Source organism: Trichomycterus rosablanca, chromosome 12, assembly GCF_030014385.1.
Source record: "Trichomycterus rosablanca isolate fTriRos1 chromosome 12, fTriRos1.hap1, whole genome shotgun sequence".
NCBI lineage: Eukaryota > Metazoa > Chordata > Actinopteri > Siluriformes > Trichomycteridae > Trichomycterus > Trichomycterus rosablanca.
Window position 1 is genome coordinate 31,812,238 of NC_085999.1, and position 17,917 is coordinate 31,830,154.

The window sequence follows — 17,917 nt, forward strand, 5'->3', positions numbered from 1 at the left end:
AAGTAAATAAATGTAATAATCAGGAGAGTGTCCATATATTCTTGGCCATATATTTTTGGGCAAATTCCAGGTTCAGCTCTGGATTACTCACATCCTGAATAGTTAGAACAGCTAATGGCTGCACAATAGCTAATCTGAATCAGAATTCGATTTAAGTTTCCACGTACAGCACAAAGAATTTGACTTGATGTACAGGTACCTGACATTTAAACAATAAAAACTAGTAGTACTAAATTACATTAAATTAAAGTTCAGTAGAATGTTCTGTATGAGAAACAAATGTCCAGTGCAGATGTTCACAGTATGAGCAGTATGTGCAATGAGCAACATGTAGCGCAAGTACAAGTAATGCATTTTTATAACACAGATGTGCAAATGTTTTGTCAAAGATGTGCAGATGTTTTCATTAATATGATGTCCTTAACTATGAGGGGGGTGGACACTGTCTGTGGTGGTACCGTGCCCTTGTAGTCAGGAATGAGCTGTTTTATGGCGGGAGGATAGACCTTGCTCAGGATAGACCTCAGTTTCTTGCCGGAGGGGAGTAATAAGCAGTAATAACAAACATGCCTAATAAAAGCATTTTAGAAAGCAGACTGAAACATAAGCAAAGGTAATGGGTGTTCTAATTGTGCATGTGGGGGGGGGGGGGGGGGGGGGGGGGGGGGGGTCTGATGGGTAAGTAGCTGGATAGGTGTCGGTGAAAAGCAGAAAGCAGACAGACATGTTTTTGAAGCTTAGACATCCGTACGAAAGGAAGACAGGGTATAATTAGAGATCCATCTCTGCCTTAAAAAGCACACAGAGAAAATACATGCAGCCTACTGCACACTTCTTCAGCAATGTGATTACAAAATTGCATAAGCACAATTATTCAAGCTAATTTACATGGCCAAAAGTATGTGAACACCCCTCCTAATTATTTTATGTTATTATTTTAAGTTATGTTCTTCCAGATTTGTGGCAACAGTTTAATGAACACAGTATTCCAATTAGTAGAGTTCCATAAAAACTAACATCACTGAATACATTTGGGATGAACTGAAAATGCTTTTTTAATTGAATGTGCACAAATTCCTACAGACACATTTCAAAACATTGCAGAAAGCCTTGCTCAAGGGCTCAACAGTGGTAACCTGTTAGATGTGGGGCTTGTAGAACATCAGACAAATAATGGGGGGAATCTGTGCTCATTCAATTAAAAAAGCATTCACAATGTAAGGCAGTGACAGACTGTTGGATGATAAGAACTGTTCGAACTTATCGATTTTTGCTCAGGTGGATAATAATAGGTAAGATTTATCACTCCGATGTATGAAAGTTTATTTTCCATTGTTAACTCTGTAAGTACAATCAACAAACTTCCCAATTGTACAGCTTATTACACTTGAGATTGCAAAGAGAAAATAAAGGGCTCATTTTTTTAAAAGTCCAGACGTCACAGACTGGAGTCAGAGTTTAGTAAATATAGTGTGTTTGCAAATCAGCTGCAAGTGTTGTAACAATCTAGGCTCCCATAGAAGAGACATTCAGAGATGACAATAATCATTTATATTAATACTAATATTCCTACATCTAGAACAGTACCAGCAGGAGGAAGAGGGGAAACAAAAGAGAAGGAAATATCTAAATAAGGATTTTCAATGGGTTCATTGTGTGTTATAACAAGAACAGTGAATTAGAAGTTTTAAAAAGCTTTCACACAGTCGTGTGAAAACAGGGCAAAATACAGTGAAAATTCTGCAAAAAACACCCAAAAATAACAACAATCAGTGGAAAAATAGTATATAAAAAGCTTTAAGTCAGTCTCAAGTCAGGTGGCATGCTGGTGTATATACTGTATATCTATGCTTTAAATAAATAGGAATGCATAAAATAAATGTGCATAAGGAAAAAAACACCACTGCAAATCTGTTGTTATGGTGAAATGTGGAATCAGTAAGGCATCAACGTCCACGCATACTAAATTGCTAAAAGGTAAAAACATAACACAACATTTAACCTTAACCAATGCAAATCCAACCGACATTAATACGTTTCAATGAGACTTCTAAGCCAGAGGCGAAACCACATTCCAGCAAAACAGTGTATTAATAATATTCATCTATTATTTTGGCCTCCTACATTTCAGAAATGTTAAAAGCTGGGAGTCTCTGACCTAAACCAAATTGTGTTAGTATCTGCGTTTTGACAATATTATAAATCTGGTTCCAAAAAAGTTAAGGACAGTTAATAAAATGTGAATAAAAAAGCAAAGAGCAGTTACTTCTAAATGGTTTTTCAGTTTTTTTCTGTTAGTTCTGTTTTCTGTTTCTGTTTTCAGTTAGTTAGTTTATTATGATTTTAGCCTCACATTCATGACTGGACAGGTAGTTACAGGTTACACATGAGTCATCAGTTAAAGTTCAATGTCAAACACTGTGGGAGAAAACCGGAGCTCCCAAAGGAAACCCATGCAGACAGGGGAAAACATGCAAACCCCACACAGAAAGGTCCTGGACCTGGGAATCAGACTCAAGACCTTGTTGCTTTGATGCCTCAGTGCCCATTTTTGGTAAATACATGCTAATTTCTTAATTTTATACCTGCATCACGTTCCAAAGTTGGGACAGAGGCAGATTAAGACCAGTAATGCTGCCAGTAATGCTGCAGTGTGTCATGGTTGGGTATACCAAAAGCATTAACAAAAGAAATAGTGGTTTGCAAGCAAGAAAGGGTTGAATTTTACCACTTTGTGAAAACAAAAACAGGCACAAATGCAAGGTATTTAGGGATTTCACTATTTACAGTCCAGATCATTGTTAAAAGTTCCAGAGCATTCAATGTGCAAAAATGCCAAGGTCAAAGATCAATATTGAATTCCTGTGACTTTCAAGCCCTAAGATGGCATTGCAGTAGAAACTAGGATGTTTCTGATATGAATATAACCATACCAAACTTCAGAAAACCACTGTTTTACACAGTAAACACCATTTACTGCAGCATCTACAAATGCAAATTAATACTCAACAGCAACAACATCCACAAGTGCCACCAACATTTGGGTTGGTGTTACTTTTGTAGAGGTTTTTGTTGGTTTGTTTGTTTGTTCATACTCCTTTCATACTCAATTATGCTGGCATTACATGTTACCCATATATCAGATTATCTGTGCTGCACTGTTTTCAATTCAATAAACAAAAAATAGTAGAAGGAAATGTATGCACTCGTGATTTGATCTTACTGAAGCATGGCTGACATTTACATGGAATTGCCCAGTAAAAAGGAGGAGAAAAAAGGAGCTCTGCAGCAGTAGAGAGGTGGAGGAAGGCGTGATCAGACAGAAGGGGAACACACGGCAGCTGCAGCCTAAACTACGAGATGTGACTGACCCACTTTAGATGCTTCGGGAAAAAGCAGAGGGGCTTTTCCAACCTACATAATGCAGCACTGCGCTGTTGCCAAGCTAAAATCCTCGCAGCGCACACACCGTTCCCATATCACATCCCTTCTTTAATCAGAATGCGCTCCTTTATTCTGCAAATCTTCTTAATGCCATGTGGGTGTGAAGCAGACAGGATTTCTTGGCTTTGAGAAAAAGAGATGTTTGCACTTATGTAAGCGCTATTCAATTTGTTTGCTTTAACTGGCAAAACAACATACGGCGATGTATTTATTTTATTGTCGATGTGAAAATCAATGTTTTTCTTTTTATAACATTTTCTTTACTTTCCCACCAAAGCATTACATAACATTATAGTTTTTACCTTAGATTTGATAATGCAGACCAAACCTGAGGACTGAGGACATATGTTCGATCCTCCAATGTCCAAAGACATGCAGAAGAGGTGTTTGCTACTTTAATGAGTATGCATAAGAAGGTATATGAGTAATTGCACGAGGTCTTTGATGTGTTGCTTTCCTGTACAGAATTTATTTCTGCAGTTAGTGAAAATGAATAAATGAGCTCATCTCAGATGGACATTATGTCAGGAAACAAGTGAGATTCTTCTTGTTATTGCATTTTACAAAATGTCCCAATTTTTCTGGAAATAGGGTATATAGATTGGATCAGATATATGCATGTATGGACGAATGGCTGGATCCAAAATCAAATCTGTAACCGTTTTTGATTTTAAGATCGAGCACACTCAGCAATCAGAGTGAATACCTGATTCTAAATCTCTCAAATCTAAAGAAGTGTACATCGCACCAAAGGTACATCGTGTACCAGGGTTCACTTCTCAGAAGCAATCAAGGAAATATTCCTGCTTTAATCTGCAGAGCAGACACACAAAGAAGATGTTGAATAAATGAACGCTGGGCTTGATTTCACTGGCCTTTTATGTTCAAACCCATTTAGCACAATGTTCCAGGTTACAGCTCAGTTCTCTGCTTCATGTGAATTACATGGTCAGAAAATGAAAGTCAAGGGCTTTTCAGAATAAACGTGTGTTGGATTAAATGAAAACTACTTCTTTTCTTCTCCTATTGTGTTCATGGTGTGAAGAACTTGAATATAATTAAGTTTAAATAATCATTGGTATTGTGAGGTATTGTGTTTCAGTATTATTCAGTATTATTAAGGCAAGACACTACAGATAAAAACGAAATCATTTGTTACTGTGTGCCTTGCGCCCATTGAAAAGCTGGGATAGGCTTCAGCACCAGCACCCAAAATGCTGTGTAAGGACCCTGACTGGCGGATAGAGGCGCCTGTGCAAAATGCATGGGTGGAAATGGGTTCCGTTAAGGGCTGCGCACGGGTCGGAGGAGGCGTGAGCAGTAATGTATCCTCCTCAACTGCAAAAAATCGGAGATTTCCAGCAGCGGAAGACAAAATGACTACACTAAATTGGGAGAAAATGGGAGAAAGACAAAAAATTTAAAATAAATTAGTAATGAAAATCTAAAAAAGTGTCGAACTAAAAAAGAAAATAAACAGAAAAAAGTCAAGCAAAAGATGAGACAGAAATTTTAAAAAAATGAGATGACGCTGCTCAGATGGCACAGCGGTAAAGTACGCTAGCGCACCAGAGTTGGGTGACATCGTATCGAATACATTGTATCGAATCTCAGCTCCGCCTTCCGAATGGGCTGGACAGCAGCATGAACAACGATTGGTTGTTGTTCAGGGTTAGGGGTAAAACGTCGGATCATAGGTCCTCATAACTGGTGCAACTGCGGCCCCTGCTGGCTGATTGATGGCGCCTGCACAGGGCTGAGGAATAATGCTGATGGGGGTGTGGCCCTGCGTACACAGTGCCCGTCAGTGAATTAACTCAACTCGTGCAGGTGAAAAATGTAGTCTGTACTGACTGTACGTGCCGGAGGGGGCGTATGTCAGTTGAGAGGCGTCCTCAGTCAGCGGTAAAGAGTCGAATCAGGGTAATTGGACACCACTAGATTAGGGGAAAAAATTGGGAAAAATTATAAAAAAAATAAATAAATTTGATGACAAGAAAGCAATTAACAAGAGAAAATTGTAAGAAATGAGAGTTAATACAAATAAGGAGAGTTAAAGAGAAGAAATTAAATAAAGGAGAAGAACTAGAAGAAATGACATGAGGAGTAAAATAAAGTTTTGTAATCCTGCCATATGGATGAGTTTATCTCTATAACAAAGTGGTCACTGGGGAGTCCAGCAAGGAAATGAAAACAGTGCTGCATTAGACCATTCTGTGTGTAATGTTTAGTGGAATCTGTTCCAAATAGACCTTGTGGAGAAACAGCCATGCCCACACACACACACACACACACACACACACTGAATGCTGATCAAGCCCATCGTTTTATTTGTTCTGTAACTGTTGTAGTCGTGACTGCAGCACTTAAATAAAATATTTGTTCTGGAAACCCAACAAAATTTCTGGAGAAACACGACAGCATATTTAAGTCTTTACTTTGCCATGTCACCGAGGTTCTACACATTCCCACGAAGCAAAATAGTGAGCTCCACAGGGGTTCCCCCAATACACAAAGAGAAATTTTAGCCAATGATGGAGTCATTTTGTGCATTCTGTGCATAAATGTGAGTGACCACATTCAGACATGAGTGCTGGAAGCGTCTTTAATGTGGCTGCTGCTAAATGAACCCTCACGAAACAAAGTGCTGATCTTCCTCACTGCACCAGTTATATGTGAGGAGAAAAGCCTGGCTATCTCGAATCTGCCCCCAATGAGCCCTTATACAGCTAAGCTCAGAAAGGGGGGACAAAATAACGCTTGCTAAAGATTTTCCAAATCTCTCAGCAATGGGAAATTAATGGGCCAACTCTCAGGAGGTCTTTTATCCGAAATAACACAAGCAAGGGCACAGCAAGACTCAAAGGAGCCTCTCTCACCAGCTGTGTACCACCCTCAACGTCAAGCGGCAAACCAAGACAAATCAGTCCTTTCGCTGGGTGCGCCGCTGGGGTTTTTCATGTCGTCATGTGACTTTCTTAAGAGGGGAGTCGGGCTTGACTGAACTCAGAATACTACTCTCCAAAACTCGAATGCTGTGAGTACACAGGGCGGCCATGAGCCGATCACCAGCTGTAATAAAATGGCCGCCACAGGTGCGTGGTAGCCGAGACAATCTGGGGGTTAATTCTTCACGCTCTGTCTCTTCTGGCAAAAGCCCCGTTTTTTACTCCAAGTTTATTGGGGTGAGATCTTCTTATTTAATATTTCTATGAAATACTGCATTCCATTCTGCAGCTTCTATATAGTTTTATCAGTTTATCAGTCTTTTATTAGTCACACACACAAACACACATTTGGTCAGGATGTTGATACTGAAAAACTGTTGAGATTTGGTTTGAGTTTTGGATATAGTGTCATATTTTAACTACTAATTTTGTACGTAATAAAGTTTTAAACATTAATTTTAATCAATGTTTCTGCCTTTGAGGGTACTAATAAATTAATTTAAAGCTACAGCACTATGAACAGTATTTATCCCCTTTCTGATTTTCTCATTGCACGTTTGTTACACAATATGATTAGAGATCATTAAACCAATGAAAACAAAACAATGGAAACAAAAGTAAAATCTCTTATTTGCTTTTCTTTACCTTTACATTTGTGGCATTTAGCAGATGCTTATATCCAAAGTGACTTACAATTATGACAATTGATGGTTAGGGACCTTGCTCAGGGGCCCAACAATGGCAACTTGGAAGTTGCAGAGCATGAACTGGCAACTTCTGATTTCTAGTCCAGTACCTTAACCACTGAGCTACCACTGCCCCCTATGTATATATGTATTTATTGATTGATTGACTGATGATAGTTAACTAGCATTTTATTTTTAAAAAAATACTTGCTTCTTAACTTAATAACTGGTTTCACCACCTTTGGCAGCTGTGACTACATCTCAGCACTTTTATATAATTTACTATTACTTTTTGACCTTTATCTGGTTGAGTTTTAGTCCACTCTTTTTGCAGGACTACCTTATACGAGACATCGCTGTAGACATAGACCACTTCAAAACATAAATTCTGCTTTTTGTATCCATTAAGATGTGAACCTGCTTTTGTGTTGTTGATCATCATCCTGCTAATCATTTATTCATTTTCACTAACCACTATAAGTCTAAGCAGCTAATCCACCTGCATGTTACTGAAAGGTAAAAGGAAACCAAAGTACCTGTAGGAAACCCAGAGAGGTACTAGCAAAACAAAATGTTAAATGTTCAGGTCTTAAAGGTTTGGTAGCACAACACTAACACTGTCATTTATTCATTCAGTTATTCTTTCTTTTTTTTGTGGGAAGAAATCAGTACCCTGAGGTTTCCCAGCATGATACATAATAAACCAGGGTCAGTGAAGCTGTGTGGCACCAACACTACATGCACTAACATTAATCCATTTCTATTTTTAAGGTAATAGGACTAACTTTCTATCATTTAAAGTTTCAAATATCTGTATTGTAGAGTTTCAATAATACTTTATATACACATGGAAGACTCAAAAAATAAAGCCAAAACCGCACAACATGCTCCTGTATATTTAGGGATCACCACAGCGGATCTCGTCTGCATACCAGACTTGGCACAGTTTTTTTACATCGGCTGCCCTACCTGACACAACATTCCTATTTCCATCTGGGCTTTGGAACATCACTTCGAATGCACTGACAAGTGTGCCTCCAAATGGCCAGGCTGTTTTACCCTTGTCCCCCCAGTTAGCCAATCGTTACAGATGCCCGACCAGCCGAAAGCACTGCTGAGATTCGAACCTTGGATCTCCAGATCTCAGCAGTGGTGGACTTGGTGCTTTACCGCTCCACCGCCCTAGTACCCAATCTACAAATTGGTAAATTTGAACCTGTGGTGGCTGATAAATAATCCACTTTTTCCACAAGTTAAAGCAGTCCAAGAATAAGAAAAGATACACTGTAAAAGGATAGCCTGTATAAAATAAACACATCAATGCACAAAAAGCATGTGTTTTAAAAGTGACTCATTATAAACGGAACACACTGGGCTGTTTATTTACTGGCACACTGTACACGTAGGTTGCCATTTGTTAATTGCTGCCAAACACGTCTCTCTGATAGCATCTTCACATCAACAAGTTAAAACACCTGCTGCTTAGCCTGCATTATATTAAAACCATGATTTATTATAATATAGGGCCTGAGTCTGAATCCTGAATATATACATCTAATCTTAAGGATGTGTTAAAGGATATTATTGGTTTAAACAGCTGCTGATGAGTATATAAGGGGTTTAAATATTAATGAAAAGACAGACATTAAGTGTAAGGTGCTGAACCACCACAAGTCACCAGAATGGCTTTGAGGCACCTTGGCAAAGGATCAACAAGTCACCAAAGCTGCATTGAAATGATGGTGTTCAAATAACGCTGGAAAACAGAGCCATTTAAACTTATAAGTTAAGACCATTTAAGTTATATTTGGGTTTTTTTATTTTTTATTTTAATAAACAATATTGTGACCCATCATACTTTATTCATAAGGGCAGTGTTTTGTTTTAAAGAGTCTGATGGTAAACTATGCTGACATCCAGTTTAGTATGTATATGAGAATGGAGCATAGCAGTAGGCTTATTATTAAGGTTATAGGAACCAAACTGAATACATTATCCGTTATTTGCATTTCCTTTATGCAAGTAATTTTAAATATCTCAGTGTACGTCTGTAGAACCAGTGATACTGGTACACTAGGTAAGAATGTCTACATATAGCATGTACTTTAGTGTGAAATCTGACATTAACAATAGAAATTAACAGTTTTACATGTAAACTCTACTGACTCAAGAAATTAAATGGTTTTGAATGCCTGTTCCTTTGGAAACTATAACACCACAGACAGCAGTTAAGGATTTCTCCTTTTAATACAAAAGAAGCCAAGGGAGTACATCATCAAAAATTAATTAATTCAAACTTTGTTTTTTAAATCGACCACAATTTTAATGCATTTTATGCATGTGGATTGGCTATGGGTTTTATTTCATGTGTGTGTGTGTGTGTGTGTGTGTGTGTGTGTGTGTGTGTCGCCCTAGGATGGAATTGCACCCTGTGCAGGGTGTGTTTTCACCCTTAGCTTAGTGTGTCAGTGTGATTCCAGACCCACTGTGACCCTCACCATGTTAAAACGTTTAATTAACCTGATTTTATGTTCACTTTTATATATTTTAATGATTAATAATGTGATGTAGCAACAGCACTGATGTCTTTCTTCAGTCAAATATAAAAATATGTAACATATGTCACATTAAACTTTAAGATTATGGTTAGAAAACGTGTTATTTAATTCTAAGGCTGATTAGGAATGTATTGTCCTTCTTCATATAATCCCTACAGTTACCTAATGATGAACCTGTTTGCAATTAGATTAATGTGGAACTCGCTCACACCTTGACGCCGTAGTCTCCGCTTTCTGAGGCCGAAGATTCGTACTTTGGCGAAGATATCGACGAGGTTTCCATTGCACAGACCCTTGTTTTTGTTGGGGCTTTTCCTCCTGCGGTTAGTGGAGGGTCTGTCTAAATGCTGCTCCCGAGCCTGCCGCTTCTGCCGGATCAAACCGCTCGCAATCGCCGCTGCCATTTCTCACTCAGCTGCACAGCCGACGCACTTCTGCTCGGTTACTGTCCTATATTTCCCTTCATATTCACTCTCTCCTCGTTCAGTCCGACACAAATAAATATTCAACAATGTTCAGAAATGAGAAATGTTCCAGAACAGCGAATTAACATAATTACCGTACAGAGATCAGTTCATATAGTCCTCATAAAGTCCTGTTTTGCGCGTACCTGCATGTTCGCTTTTCAGACCCACGCCTAGACTTAACGGTAATCCCGGTGCTTCTTCATCCACCATGTATTGGGAACTTTTATTTCTCCTTTTCCTCTTTTTTCTCCTGCTTTGTGGTCAGTGGGCGCTCTGGACGTCGTTTGATTCCAATTAGCACCCCTAAAAGAAGGTCCACCTTCTCCCAGGTGGAGATTTCAAGCAGCGTGTCTCAACTTACATGTTTAGCAGGGTTAACAGCTTCTGACTGCCGTTACTATATTCTGTGTTATGACTAAAAAAGCCGTGACAGGTGCCAACAGACGCACTCAGACTCAAGTTTCGCAAGAGGATTTGCAAGGTATTTTAAATGTCCAGGTTCTTCCTCAGTTGTGTCCTTAATACACCATGGTTTAATTAATGCGACTAGAAGTTTTAATGTTAGTGCGCATTTTTGCGCGCAAGCATCTCAGAAAGCAGCGCAAACCCCGGTTTATTGAAGAAAAAAACACGACGCCTACTATAACAATAAAGTCAAGATAAAGCGCGGACCGTCCGAAAAATCCACTTCAGCGTGATTATTATTCAGTCCTAAAAGAAAATCTCCGTCGAAACGCGCTTCTTCTAAGCCCCGATCAGGAGCGCGCTCGCCATGTATAGCCGCGCAGTGAGGACGCGCGTCTTCTGTCTCAACCCACAGATCAACAAATCCCCGACATCAACAAGTCCCAACCACTAACTCCTCCTTTAACATCCTCTCAGAATGGCACTGAGAATCCAGCAGCTGAAGCCGGTGTCTCCAGGAAGCAGCTCTCAGACGCACTGTTTACTGAGAGCTGATAACGAGCTTCCACACTGGCACAGCTGTTCCAGCTGAGGATCAGCAAACAGCCGAGTACCGAGTACAATGTCAGACAAAGCATCTAACCATCAACACGTACAATCTTTCAAATAAACAATATACAGATTGGTTTATTCAAGCCCTTTCTCTTTGTTTAGAGAGGAGTGAGGGCAATAATCGCTTACGTGTAATTGCATGAATAAATGTAATCACTACGACAGGAAGAATATACTGTATGTGTATAAAGAATAATAAGAACTTTAGCTGTTGCTGGGCAGACCTGTTTATAGAAATTAAGTAGCCAACATTATTCAATGACATTAACACTACCACAATGATCTCAGTGCCCACTAAGTCACAGAAATGGGAAAGCAATCTAAAGGTGGTTTATTTATAGAAGAAAATGAACTCAAAGTACTTTTCATAGATTGTAAAGTAATATAAAATTGGTACAGGTTTGTTTGCTGACTGTGTGTGTTGGAACAAGAACTTATTGCCCCTACAATTAAAAAAAAATCAGATTCTCCCCCCAATTTGTAAGCTATAAACAAATAAATAATTATCCTTTTTTGATATTTAAGGTGCCTAAAAAAATTTTTTAGTTTAATACTTATCTTTTAATCAACCATCCAACCCCAACATGTGTGCTGCAGCTTTTTTTCACTATCACAAGATGAGTTAACATAAATATATGTATGGCCCATGGAGAGTCACACACTGTTTATCTCCTGTCTCTGTACAGGCACCATCGACCATCCAGCAGAGGTTTTAAATGCAGCAGTTATAAGGAATTCCCTCCAGCATTCCCACCCTTCTGACGAGCCAATCGTGGCCTGCCAGTAACAGAGATGAGATTCGAAATTGTGAGTTTGAGATGTCAGCTCTGGTGTGCAAGTGTATTTTACTGTTGCACCACATGAGTGCCAGAAGATATATCTTTTATCTAATTTGCAGATATGTTATTTTTCATCAAGTCCTGAGAACCTATAATAAATAAATTAATAGATCACATCATACTATTGACTACTACTTGTGCAATGACTGTTATTACTTTTACTACTACTATTACTACTACTAATAATAATAATAATAATAATAATAATAATAATAGTAGCAGTAGCAGTAGTAGTAGTAGTATAAAAAAAATAATAGTAATAATAATAATGACAAAATAAAAATATAAAGAAATCAAACAAAAAACTTTGCTAATCACAGTGACAAGTTGGCATCCACTGAAAACACATACAAGAAACAGTACAAGAAACAAAATACACCCAGGCTTGGTTATATTTCCATCACAGGGGATCACAAATTTACCCACACATCCACAACTAGTCTAGTCTGGTCCCCATGTTGCTCTATGGCATCCAATATGCCAGCGGTACTACTGCACCATTTTGGGAGAAACAGCCTTAATAACAATAGAGTTTTTAATGCTGCAGTAATTCAGTACCATGGACAGCAACAGTCAGCACCGGACAGTTTAACCAGGCCCCACAAAACAGCACTGTGTAGTATATACCAGGGTTTGTAACCTTAACTACAGTTCCTATTTTAACCCACCATTCATCTGTTTAAGTTTTCTAATGTAAAAACAGCATCCTAACAGCACCTACCACAACCCTGCACAAACCAGGTTACAACCCCAGGTTCAGAACCCCTGGTATATACAATACTATCATCCATCCTCCCACACACATCTGTACAGCACTTCTGTAAGGTATGAAGATACACAGTATTCTGTTTCCTGCACAAATACACACACACACACACACACACACACACACACCTGATGTCCACAGCAGTTGTGTTAGGAGCACAGTAATGAATGAGGAGATAAGAAGTGATGTGCCCGGCTAATACATCATGGCTCAATAATAGTGGGGATTTTCTCATTTAGATCACCATCGCAGGGAAACCCGAGCACAAGCACAGCAATAAAAACTCAAGAGAGCCATCTGCTGTTTGTATTTGTAATGAAATACAGGCCTGCACATCTTTCTCAGGTTCAAACACTCACCACAGTGTGTTTTTCCTACTTAGATTTACAGTACCTTCTCCTTACCACTTAATCTATCAAGGGCTACAAATCCCAGCCTGCAAAAAAGCAGTCAGTGGTCTAAAAGATAGGACAGTACCTACCCAAGCATAGAAAGGAATTAACTGTGCGTCCAGTAAGAATAAGTCATTTGTGAACACCCTTTAGACAGCAACAGATTAATCATAAATCATTTTCAACAAGCATTCGTTGTTTCATTTATTTTTTACTAACTGCTTCATCCTGGTTAGTGTCATGTTGTGTCCAACACCACCTGGAAACACTGCAAAAGCAGCAAACCAGTTAATATACATTATAGCTTTAGAAATGACCCGATCACATAACGCAAATCTACCCACTACAGTTCTCTACCCACTGAGGACAGGGTTACCTAAATATAAACTTATTTCATATGAAATGATCATAATTATAATGAAGCTGGATTCTGTGCAGTCTTTACTCCTCCCAGCAGTGTATAGTGTCTGCTCAACAATGGTCTCATGGTCTCTCTCTCTCTCTCTTTCACACACTCTCACACACACACACACACACTCACACACACACACACACACACACACACACACACACACACACACACAGGCACATTAGCTTTTAAAATACAACCACAGTTTCTAAGAAAACCTAATTTATGTTTTATCAAATTTATTTTTTATTTATGCTTTGTGTGTATATACAGTATATGCTCATTCTAAATCTGATGACCACAACACATTCCAACAAAGCTGGAACCAGGGAATGTTTACCACTGTGTTACATCAGCTTTTTTAACAATGTTCTGTAATTGTTTACAAACTGAGGACAATAGTTAATGTAATTGTAAAAGTGTATTTTTTTTTCCATTCTTGCTTGATATAACACTGCTGCTCAATAGTCCAGAATCTCCATCATTGTATAATGTGCTTTATAATGTGCCACAGGAGACAGGTCTGGACCGCAGGCAGGGTGGCCGCAGACTCTGGATGTTACATCATGTTTAGACACATTCCAAAATGCAATGTAACTCTCAGCATTAATGATGGCTTTACAAATGTGCAAGTTACCCATACCACTGTCACTAACGTACTCCCAAACCATGAGACTGACAGAAAGAATGTAACATAAATTGAAAAATTAATAATAATAGTAAAAGTAGTAATAATAAAAATAATAATATTAAAAAAAACTATTTCAAAGGTAGACTTATCAGTACACATCATGTTTCCACTTTCATTGTTGATTTATGACTTTTGTTTTGCATTATTAGATGCAGCAACAAAAGTGAAAAGAATGTTTTTAATGCATGATTGCAAAGAACCATTTACTATCCATAACATTATTCAAAGATTTAAAAATTGAAGGAAATGTCTGTGCATGTAGGGCAAGACCAAAAACCAACACTGAATAAATAAACTCAAATAATGTGTACAAAGTAATTGTTAAATTGTAAAGGTTTTATTGAATTAATGATTGTTTATTGTTTCATTAATGTGCTTTACCATAAATATTGTTTTACATTATAAGTTTTTATTATTATATATTTTATATTACTATTTTATAATATTATTTATATTATAATAAAACATATTATATATTTTATACTATTATTTTATAATATTATTTATATTGTAGTATATTATTATTATTATTATTATTATTATTATGCATTTATGAACTAACAAGATTTTTTTTTTAAATAAGTTGTAATGTATTCATTAGTGTAACTGCATTATGGTGTATATCATTTTTATATAACATATTTTACAACTGTAACAGCTTACTTATTGCACTAAGCTACATAAACCATTCATGATTGCTTTAACAAGACAGTAATTCATTCTAGCTTTCACAGCTTATTTTCTTGTAGCTTTTGCAGCGTTTTCTTTGGTAATCAACTTTAAAAAAGTGATTTGCACCATCAACTTGTGCCTGTGAAATCAGCACATATGTAAAAAAATCCCCCCATCATTGTCTGTTATGTTTATTATTTTGAAATACTGTAAAAATTGACACTTTCAAACCCAATAACCACACTGCAACAAGTCATACAAAAACTCCATTAGAGCTCAGTGATGCATTGTTAAACCCATGCACATCATTACTAAGATTTAACTGAAACATTTATCAACATTAACAGCTCTGAAACATCGGTGCAGCACACTGAAGCTGCTCTTCCTACATGATTTCTGCTGCAGAACCCTTTCTGACTTGTCAGCATATATTTTATCTAAGACATGGCTGGCAGCTCTGAGATAAAGACTAACTGCCTGCCAACATCCAAACACAAAGTCATCAAAAAGCCATTCAGATTTTATACAGCGCAGCATCCATGTTTATAATGAGAAAAACAATTATATTACTGACAGAGTCATAATACTAGCTATAAGTAACCCACGTATAATGTACATGGTGCAGGAGTATTTGAACTAAAAGTAAAACTAGGCTATTTGATATATGAAAATAAGCTCGTACCTACTTTCTTTTTTCTCCTGAAGGTGTGAGTCTCCATACCAAACCCATTGTGAACACAGCAGAAAGAAAATAGCTTTTCCAAACCTGACAGACAACGGCTTGTCTCTTTTTATACCGTCTATACTCAGGGATAACATCGTTAGTAAGAGCTGACAGTCCGCCCCAACTTTCTCAAATCAATTCATTTAGCCATGATTCTCATCCAAGGAACTCATTCAGAGCTTTTGAAATAAATGTAGTTTTAAACCCAAATCTACAATTTTTAACACCTACTACCCACCAACAGGTATTTAGAAAGTATTATAAAACTGGCAACTACATATTTAATTCTATTTAAAACTCATTTTAATTCTTATTTTTATTAGTCCACAAGGACAAATAAAAAAAACAACACTGATGTTTATAAAGCCACAAATAAAATAAAAATTAGAAACCAAACGGCATAGGTTTATGGTCTCAGAGCGTATGCTGCACAAATCACACTGCCAATCCTGTGTTTGTTTTCTTATAAATTCTCACTTGATGTAATCTGCTCACACTTTTATTCACTTTTATGAGTAGATTTTAAAGACCATGGCACAGATTCAACAACCCAATATTTTGTACAGTCAATACTTGGCAAACATTATGAGGAACAGTAGCAACCTTAGGAACAATTACTCTGAGATAAACCTTAAATGTGATTGGCTACTGGCCTACAGCCAGTATATTCTATAATGAAGCCTATTTACTGGTGTTTATTGTTTGTTTCTTTAACACTCTTTGTACACATGTGCAAACCACGTCAGGCCTAGACTCAAATTGTTTTTTTTTTTCATTCTTTGACTTGTCTTAGATTTGTTAGTACTTTTTTAAACATAATACATGTGTACATACATTTTTGAAACATTTTAACAGGAACCAGTTCAATTTAAGTTAAGCTAGTTAGTTTGGCTTTGATGTCAACTTGGTCTTGCTCTCATATGGACGCAGTCTTGACTGGACTAAACTCAACGTAGACTTGATCCTTGCTGGGGTTTTTTTGGACCGTTTTGCTCTTGACAAAGATAGTTTGTACAAGTTGTACATGGTTTGAAATGCAACTGGATTTTCAGTTTTATTTCCAGTATTTAGGTTAGGAGAGTCAGCCAAATACTAATATACAAGTGCTAATCTATAAGAACAGTCAAATTTATCTATTTTTATTTGTAAAGCTGAGCACAAGGCAATCCACTCCCAAAATGCCAATCCATATTTGGTTACCAAACACTTAATCATAAGCTGGTTTCCATTCCACAGGCTGCCTAAGCAGTGCTCTTGTGTTTCCTACACACTAATCACGTGATATCGGCTAAGGGAATTTCAGTTGGTTAAATCACATCATTCAGAATATCTTGCAATGTCATCACGTAAATGCCAGAGCATCATGCTGACAGTAATCTTTCATAGTTTATTTGCCCACTTGCAAACTAATGAACCATAGCCATGTACCATACTGTGTATGTAATATGGACATCAACAATTGGTTGTGTTTACATTGTATTGCATTGGTTATTATTAGCTATGTAAAACTTTATGAGCTAAATTTGTTTTCTGGCAGATGTTACAGCGTTTCTGGAGTTTTACTGTTTACTTTCACATCACTAGTTGAGTTCAGCAAAGATTTCTAAAAGTTTAGTCTGTCATAATCCCGCTTGTACCATTTGCTCTCAGATAATGTGCCAGCTGTCTTAACGTGCAAGACATGCAATGATTGATGGGTAAATTTACTGTCAACTGTTTCTCAGTAATCCCTACCCAGGTTAAGTTCCCTTTAAATTGAATGCTTTTTTTATCTTATTCAAAATGTCAGAATTCACTGTGTAGTCCACTTTACAGGGAAGTGCTGGGGTGATTGGAATGCACCTTTAGTCACATGTTCACACCTAGGAACAATATGGAGCAGCCATCACACCTTCATCATATTTTTGAGAAGCAACCCAGTATACTTAGGGTAAACACACCAAAAATAGAAACAGAACACACCCATAAATAGGTGCTTTAAATAAAATATATAATTTAGAAAATAGATAATACATTCACCCATTTACTGAACTGCCACACCCTTGTGAATTCTATTAGTCTCAAAGGCACTACAGTGAACACAGCACAAGATCTGCACTTTCCTTTGTTTTAAGAAGTCAGAGGGAGAATAAAAGCTCTCATGGATATATATGCAGCACACTTTCTTGCAGAGCCCATATTAAATCTCGAGGGAAAAAGATAAAAGAGCCAAGGAATAAAAGCCTACACCTTCACCAAGAGCCGGCGAATAAATCAGATCACCAGAGTATTGTTTTTCTTTTTAAAAATACAGCTAATGTTGGC

General features: G+C 37.5%; 1 protein-coding gene across 2 annotated transcripts in view; it reads right to left on the reverse strand.

Moving 5' to 3' along the window:
• The window catches only part of fgf14 (fibroblast growth factor 14), a 124,961-nt gene that overhangs the window by 39,402 nt on the left and 67,642 nt on the right, over nucleotides 1–17,917 (reverse strand). Inside the window, exon 1 of one of the 2 annotated variants that reach the window (XM_063005855.1) lies at nucleotides 9,848–10,182. The exons of the other annotated variant lie outside the window; for it this stretch is intronic. Coding sequence (XP_062861925.1) covers nucleotides 9,848–10,040 — 193 coding nt within the window. The 5' untranslated portion in view covers nucleotides 10,041–10,182. Of the gene's footprint in view, nucleotides 1–9,847; nucleotides 10,183–17,917 lie in introns of those variants that run through there. 2 annotated transcript variants of the gene reach the window in all.